Source organism: Apaloderma vittatum, unplaced genomic scaffold (genome assembly GCF_000703405.1).
Source record: "Apaloderma vittatum isolate BGI_N311 unplaced genomic scaffold, ASM70340v1 scaffold28932, whole genome shotgun sequence".
Taxonomy (NCBI): Eukaryota; Metazoa; Chordata; class Aves; order Trogoniformes; family Trogonidae; genus Apaloderma; species Apaloderma vittatum.
In genome coordinates this window covers 19,512-28,334 of record NW_009702356.1, presented here as the reverse complement: position 1 = coordinate 28,334, position 8,823 = coordinate 19,512, and the positions used below count along the sequence as shown (strand labels likewise).

The 8,823-nt window shown below is 37.8% G+C and overlaps 1 protein-coding gene across 1 annotated transcript; it reads left to right on the top strand.

Annotated features, from left to right (window-relative positions):
* Nucleotides 1-2,561: 2,561 nt before the first annotated feature.
* IMPAD1 (inositol monophosphatase domain containing 1) lies at nt 2,562-8,202 on the top strand (the record flags this gene model as incomplete). The annotated part of the gene is made up of 4 exons (XM_009864244.1): nt 2,562-2,721; nt 3,647-3,742; nt 5,786-5,947; nt 7,473-8,202. Coding segments are annotated over 4 exons (690 nt in total), but the record flags the coding sequence as incomplete, so codon positions are not given.
* Nucleotides 8,203-8,823: the final 621 nt, after the last annotated feature.

The following is an 8,823-nucleotide window of genomic DNA, read 5'->3' as shown; positions in this document are numbered from 1 at the left end:
TGTTAAGGATTGGTGATCCTCTCTCAGGCAAATATGTCTTCCAAAACCTATAGTGTAGATTCCTAACAATAATTTAATAACTGCATGTAGTGGAATGGCTATGAATTTGTACTTGGACTGTGACTTGCAGAGTATTCAGCCAAGGCTACAGAGTCATATGAATGGAAGAACTAGTGACCCAGTTGATTTTTATTTTCTCCAGATGGCTTTACAACCTCATTGCTGTTACACTTTTTCCCCCACCTTTTTTTCTGGCAGATTAAGCACAACTGTTGAGAGAGACTCTGTGTAAGCATTATAAATGCTGCTGCATCATCACCATCACTACAAAATCTGAACTAGTAAGAGATCTTTCTCTGAAAACAATACCTTTCAAATAGTTTCAGTCTTGTAATTTCAGTGTACTGTAACAACAGGTTTAACAAGGTATTCTTCCTTTCAAGGATTGGTTCCAAGCCTTTAAGTTTTTGGAAGTCTCTTCCTTCTGTTGAGGAAATGTTTGGGGTTTTGGGGGTATTGTTTTTCTTTTTTGTTGTTGTTGTTGTTTTGGTTTGTAATGGTGTGTAATATTCTGTAGTAGAACTTAGAGCCCAGGAACTGTGTTGAGGCTGCCAAGTCTATGGGACTAGTCTCCTTGACTTTGCAGGACCGTTTTCCCAAGCGGTAAACACAATTGTCAGGTTTATTGTACAGTGACAGATGTTTAATTTGTGAATGTCAGGGCAACTTCAAGGACTCTGTTTGGCATACAATGCTTCAAATACTGCTCTTACGTGGGAAGACAGCTATGATATATGGCTGGAGTTTCTGCAGTTCTGCTTGCCTTTTTTTTTTTTTTTTTTGAATTCTTTTGGAAAAGATGGCCCTTATCTGTTACAGTTGAGATGTGTGATGTCTTTTCTTGTCATGATGCAAATTATGTAAAAATCCTGCTCATACAAAGTTTGTAACATTCAAACACAGTCTGATAGTTTCTTTATTTTTGTTATCTTTCAATGTTGCTTGACTACAACAGCTGTAATAACAAGTTGTTTTAGTTGGAGGGGATTTATCTGCTTTAGCAGTCAGATATCTAAATCTGACCTGGCAGTCTCGACCCCATCTGTAGCAAGTAAAGGGAAATCGATGGTTCCAGGTTGTGGACACATTCCATACTGTGTGTGCCTATTATTTTGCCTTGACAAGACATCAGAGCTCATTGCTTTGCCATCGCTTTAAAGGTGGCCTCCTCTAATAGAATTCTAAAGTTAGCAAGAATAAAAAAGCTTGTGTTCCTAATATTCTCAAATGCCCTAAAAGTCCAGATTGGTTACACTCAACTTCAGACATACAGCTTAGATACATCTAAGCCATAAGCATCGTCATTCTACTGAGTAATTAGTGGAGTCGTGTTTCCAAAGGGTTCATACAGGCCAAAGCTTGAAAGGCACAGTAGCAATCATTTTCTTTATATTGACAGCAGGAGCATAGAAATACTAGTCTCCTAATGTAACTGAGGTGCTAAAAGTAAATTTGTCTAAATTCCACTTGGCACTACGTATGTCCAATTGCATTACACCTCTCCTGTAAACCATATTTGCAGTGGTAGTAAGCTGGTACGGGTGAGTTAAGGCAGTTTGATCCGTATTTCCCCAGTAGTTCTTCCTGTCAGGTTATGTGATGTTTTGTAATGTGAGAGATCTTTACGTGGTGTTTAGTGTTAAATGCATCTCTTATGATCCAAAAATACCTTGCTGCTGCAGTCACAGTGATGTTGGATTGGGTTTTGCAGAACATTCTTCTGTGAAACAGATTGGGACTGTGCGCTCCTCTGCCGCACCAAACCCTGTTTGGCATACTGAAATGCCTTTTGTTCCAGAATAAAATTCATTAAACTAGGTAGCAATAAGCATAAATGTGACCTTTGACTGATGTTTATAAATGTTCTTCATGGGTCTTCTTGGGTCATTACCTGAACCTACCCTAAAGACAGGTAGAGAATGTTGCTAACTTTTTCATAAAACAACATTCATCTAACAGTTGTATGATGGTTATATCCTTAAATTGCTAGTTGTAGCTCAACACTAGAAGCAGGGATATATACTGGGAATCATACTCGCTGGGTTTCCTACTACAGTCTGCAAAATATTTGTTGATAAAATATCTGTACATCTCAGTCTGTATCTGCTGATTTGTATAAATGGAATATTAGACCTCCACTATATCTGTGCACTACCTGATTCTCAAAAGTCAAATGCTCTGCTTGTAGTTCTTGAGGCAACCACGTTTAACTTTTGATTTAAAAAAACCCAAGTCTTGATGTGAGAATGTTTGGTAGGAAGAGCTGCAGCCAAAGTGTCCAGCTGTGGTGTGTTTCACAGTAAAATTCTGGACTGTGATTTTCCATTGCATGTAGCATGACAGTAATAGCTTGTGAGTTGCTGAAAAATGACTAATTCATGCACTTTTAGCTCGATGCGAAGGGAGAAAGAGAAGATACAAGCAAACCTGTATTTTTTGCCGAGGACCATAGTTACTTTATCTGATAAGTTAATGCAACTGCTTTTGTGGTCTTATCATAGATAAACTCTGAAGAGCGTGTTGATACAGCTGATCAGGAGACAGTCTCTTGGGATCGCAGTATTCCTGAAGACATAAAGCAAAAAATACAGCCTAAAGAGGTTCCAGCAGAAAGTGTTACTGTCTGGATTGATCCGTTAGATGCTACACAAGAATACACAGGTAGCTGATTCTTGTTGACAAATCATGTGTGTAATTCTGGTGTCTGCCTTTTATACTGGAAACAAAATAGTAAGTATTTAAAATGACATCTCTTGTTTAAGTGTGTTATATCTAAGCCAGTGTGGTTTAACTGAACAAATCCCAAATGAAATCTCTAGTTATCCTACCACAGCTTTCACTTTTATGTATTTTAACTTTAAATTAGTTTGGTGTTCCTTGCAACTAAGTAATGGATAATATAAATGGTAACTGTCATTTATGGATTCTGGTGGAATTGCACATTTCTTCCAGTTATTACTGTGACAACACTAAATATCTCAATATTTTTTTGTTTATTTAAGGGGAATACTAAGTAAATGTATTTAACTTAATATAAAACAATGTTATATATTTCAAAAAAGCACACATAATTCAATCTTCTTTTTCAAATGTTTTAAGATAACAGATAAGCATTTTGAGTCAACTCAACTAAAATTCTGTCTGATAAGTACTGCAGAACAGTCAGAAAAATGGAGGTTTTCTTCTTTAATGTTCTGTGGATACAATCACCTTTTCTGATGAATGTTCTTTGGTATTTGAATTACCAGCTTTGAACCAATAGAGTGTAGTTGGTGAGTCAGAGAAGGGGGAATATATAGGGGAACGGTTTTCCAAGAAAATGTGTTGCTTAAGACACAGCTCTTAGCTTTAGATGTGGCAGGAGTATAGGTTACATCTACTGAATAGGAAAAATTGCTGAAAGGTCTTTAAAGTTGTTCGAAAACTGCAAGCTTATTTGAAGATACAACAAAGTTATGTAATCGTAAGAGGCAGAATGTAGACTAGTCTTCGAAGAACAACATTTCTGTAATGTCAGGTCTGCTTTCCTTTGGTGTTTTTTTAGCATCTGGCTATAAACTTTCTCACTTTCTTGTTTTGCCCACAGAGGATCTTCGACAGTATGTCACAACAATGGTTTGCGTGGCTGTAAATGGTAAACCAGTAATAGGAGTGATACACAAGCCATTCTCAGCGTATACAGGTATCTTTATACCTTCACATATTTCTAGCATCTTCAGTCATAGAGTTAATTAAAATTTGATGTTTGAGAGAACATCTGTAGGTCTAAATGAGAAAATAGTACCTGGGGCTAAAGAACACTGCTACAGACCTCAGAATTAAAGCTGCAGATGTGTTTTGTGCTATAAAACCACAGAGGAAAATACTGCCCTTGTTTAACATAAAAATGATGCATTTGAAACAAACTAACTGAAAATATGTTGAAGAATTATGATCCTTTCAGTCGGAGTGCTTATAGCAAACTACAGAATGTGAAACCTACACATTCCGACGAGTCATGTGTGTGCCGTTTGTCTTTAGCAGAAAATTACTTTGCTCATTCAGCAGAATAGCTTGAGTCTGTGATATTTTATGCAGGAGCTGGTGTTTATTCGGTATGAATAACAAAGATTGACTGCAAAGATCTTAATGACAAGTGTCTGTATGTAACAGGCAAGACTGTCCAGCATAGCCTTATTGATTATTTGACGTACTTTTAATGCCACAACTGTAAACTAAGGGTTAGTCATCTACCAGTGAGCATGGCTAGAGGTTTGGCAATGTGTATGTACTTCTGAAACAAGAGTTTCTGTTCTCATTTTCTCTTAGGCAATACTGACCCCTAGAGTTGTGAAGTTATGCAGTAGCTCTGGCACAGAAACTAAGTCTGAATAAATGTATTTGTTATTTTTTCTCTCCTTTGTCTGCTGAACACTCAATATTTTGTGCTTAATATTTTACTGTCTCTAAATATGAATTTAATTTCTAGTCATTTGAGTCTGTGCTATTTTCCATTATGCTTTAAGAATCTTAGGGGTTTGGGAACATATTTTTCTAAGTATCAAGATTTATCTGAAGAAGGTATTTGGTGTGGGATTTTTTGTTGTTTTTTTTTCTTATTTTAGCACTGTCATTCTGAGAATTTATCTCTTGATAATCACAGAATGATTTGTGGTTGAAAATGACCTTAAAGATCATCTGATTCCAAACCCTGTGCCAGACCAGGTTGCTCAGCCTGGCCTTGAACACCTCCAGGGAGGGGTCTTCCACAACTTCTCTGGGCAACCTGTGCCAGTGTCTCACCACTCTCAGAGTGAAGAAATTCCTCCTTACACCTGATCTGAATTTACCCACTTTCAGTTTAAAGCTACTACTCATTTTTCTATAAAGGGTTAGTAGAATGTCAAATACTCAGACAAGGCATCAGATGAGATGCAATGAATTCTGTCATGCTGTATGAAGAGTATTCATTTCCCAAGCTGGAAATACCAATATATTGTGAGTAGGATTGTTCCTAATACTACCACACAAATACAAAGCAATAAAGGCAAGTCAGCATTATTATCACACAAAACTCAGTCTGTTGCCATACAGTCTGGCCCTCTGCTGAGATGGAATTGCTGGTTAGTCTGCTAAGTAAATGTTAAATTAATGGCCAGGGGATGCCACCTACCAAGCTTGGCTTTAAACCTCATGATGAAACAAGTGGGAAGTTGTGTATTCTAAATCCAGTCCTCCAAAACACACCATCAGATGTTTTCCATAGTATTACCGTCCTCCTAAGCTATTCCTTCCTTTGCATTACTTTCCTTCTGAAGAAGATGACTAACATTTTTGCTATCTGCTTTGAAAGGTAGTGGGGATTTTTGTTCTTAAAGGTTTTTTGGGGAAATATTGGATCTTATTCTGACTCAGAGCCATCCTTTTAACTTCGGTGGATTTCCATTTGCAAGTTCTAATACTAACTGGAATTTTTCCCTCTTTCTCTGTTTTTTGGAAGTATCATATAAGAATAGTCAGGTATAGGGTAATGCCATATGCACAGAAGTGTGTGTGTGCTGTTTCTCTTCTGCTTGTGTGCACTTGTGGGCGTGCATTTCTTCCTTCTGTCAGTCCTAACTTTTGCTTTACAGTAGGGAGGGAAATTAAGTCAGAAGCATCAATTCCATTTTCTCAGATAAGTATTCTTTTATGCTTAACAGACTGCCTTTTGTAAATCTTAGCAGAATTTGTGTTTCTCTTGTAGCCTGGGCAATGGTGGATGGTGGGTCAAACGTAAAACCTCGTTCCTCCTACAATGAGAAAACCCCAAGGATTATTGTGTCCCGCTCCCATGCAGGAAAAGTTGAGCAAGTTGCACGGCAGACATTTGGAAATAAGACTGTGATAATCCCCGCTGGTGGAGCAGGTTTGATACCTTAAGCATCCTATCCATTTTGTTGCTTCTCAGTGATTGCTGTTGTTAGATGAAAGGATATAGCTGTGGCATCTCCTTTTTTTTCCCTCTTATCTTTTGGTCTTCATATCTCTAAAAGCAAGGACTTGGCAACCGGGAGTTTTCCGGTGTATAGAAACCTACTTGCAAACTTAATTCAAGCTTCAGGCTATTAATGAGTTAGCATGTTAGTGAATTTAAGCCTGAACCAGCAATGTCATTGTGGTCCTTTCACTGAAGACATTGATGTGCCTTCTCTGAAGGCACTGATGCCTCTGTGGAGGAAAAACAATGTTTTAAGAAAAAGCCATTAAAGTTGGATACTGTTTCTTGCATGTAACTGAAGTCCATTTTTATCTGTCTCATATGCAATTCAAAGAGGTTTTAGCTTACTTGTTATAACCTTGCACAATATCCTTGGGCCTGTTACTGACAGCATGCAAGTATGTGAGGCACTAGTCTCAGAAAAGCCGTGCAAAAGTTGCGTTTTGTGGAAATGTATCTTTCTGTGTTTTTAATATGGAAATAGAGAGCTCCCTTACAGGTTGAGTCAAGAAGATCTTGCATAGATTCTTGACAATGAATTTGAAAAAGTTTTCTTACAAAAAAAGAAAGCAGAGAAATAACTGATTATAGTAGATCTTCTCCAGGGCTTGACTTGGTATAAGAAGATAAAGAAAGGAGCAGTTTAATGAAACAGGGATATTGCTTGAACCTTTGAAAAATTGCAAAAATTCCATAAAAACAAATAAAATTTTGAGCAATAACTTTGAACTGCATAATGTCTGGTAAAGGAGAATGCCCTGAGCTGAGTTGCTTTAATAAAGAGTGGTATATACATCTTCCTTCTATTGTAATAAAAAGCTAGGGGAAAAAAAGGTAGACATCAGCATAATACAGAGGTTGAGAAATAAGGGTGTGAACATAAAAGCAAAACTACATTTGATTTTTTTGGTATTGTTTTAATGTGTCTCTGGAGAAGTCTGTGTAGCATATTGGTAAAGGTTGCCTGAAATTAAAGCCGGACCCAAGGCTTTAATTGCAGTGCAGTGGAAAAGCCGTGTGTGTGTGTCTGGGGGTGTGTGTGTGTGTGTGTCTGGGGGTGTGTGTGTGTGTGTGTCTGGGGGGGTGTGTGTGTGTGTGGGGGTGTGTGTGTGTGTGTGTGTGTGTGTGTGTGTCTGGGGGTGTGTGTGTGTGTCTGGGTGTGGGTGGGTGTGGGTGGGTGTGGGTGCGTCTGTCTGTGTGTGTGTGTGTGTCTGTGTAAAGGGTTCCTTTGTCTACAGGTCAGAGGCAGACAAAGTGTATGTGTGCCTCTACCATTATACTGGATGGTGGGGTACGATTAGTATGACATCATTTTCCTAAATCTTGTGTGTGTATATTATTATCCTGCATGTGCATATTATTAACACTTTGAGTAGATTTATCCTTTGTAATAAATAGGAAAACATGGTTTAACTTTTGCTTTTCTTTCATTACTTCTGCCCATTTCTTCTAGGCTATAAAGTGTTGGCCCTCCTTGACATAGCTGAAAAGAATCAAGAAGAAGCTGACGTGTATATCCATGTCACCTACATTAAGAAGTGGGACATATGTGCTGGAAATGCAGTGTTGAGAGCATTGGGTGGCCATATGACTACCCTGACTGGTGAAGAAATTACTTACACTGGCTCAGATGGCAATGAGGGAGGACTTATAGCCAGTATCAACATGAACCATAAAGCACTAATTGAAAAACTTCCAGATCTGGAAAAAACATCACACAAATAAATTTGACAGATGGAGAAGTACGAGTCATGCTTTTGTAGCCTCCAAATGCTCTGTCTGAAGAAGCAGGTGTGAAAACCTGCTGGAAAATATGCACAGCAAAGCAGTTTGGTGGGGGTTTGGGGACTGTATCGTGCTTTGGGTTTCTTCAGTGGTGGTATTTAAAAAGGAATAAAATAATAATAATCAGAAGTAGGAAGGGGACTGACTGCCTCACACCTCAGTTTCCATGTGTTTTTTTTTTTTCAGACTGTTTTAATGCAGTTCTGAAGGTGCATATGCAGTGTATATTTGTGAACGTAGATGAACTAAAGAAAAATCCAAATTAATTCGTAAAATAATGTAATTCTCACAGGAACTTCTTGGAATCTTTTGCATCTTGTTACTGTAGTTGTAGAAACTCCATAATCAGTTAGATAGGAAAAAGTGTTGATTTGTGTAGAAATCCAATAACTCTAAACAGTTTACCAGAAAACATGACCCTGTGTTCTGTATCCCCTCAACAGAAAGCACAAGAAGGTTGACACAAATTTATATGCAGCAACAGTTTACCTTTGACAGTATGGCGCTCCTTCTGCTTTTTAAGAGGAAAAAAAATGTTCTGTAGAATTTTGACGTTTTTCCTGAAGATGTAAACCGGTTCAGTTCAAATGAGTTGTGAATGTCAGTGTTTTATTAATCAGTGTAATTATTTTCATATAACTTTCTTTTATTTTTCTAAAAAGGCAATGTTTCCTTGTATAGTTTTTGACAGTTGCTTCTTGTCCTTGATTTCTGCATACACTGTTGAAGATGCATGCTAGATTTTTCTCTAATGTAAGACTTGTTCATCATTTGGTGTTTTGTGCCTGTAGAAGCAGCCTCTTCCTTCAGTACCTGTACTTTTTGTTTGGTTGGTTTTCCATTGGACAGAGTCATATGGAAGGAGTTTAACAGAAATAGTGAGTTGAATGGTTGTTTCTGTTTACAACATGAGAGAGAAACCAGCAATTTTTCTACAAACTGAGAAATAACTTTCTGTCTTTTTAGGTTAAGGCACTCTCTTATACAGAAAACTCTTGAGCCATCCCAAGTGTCTTGTG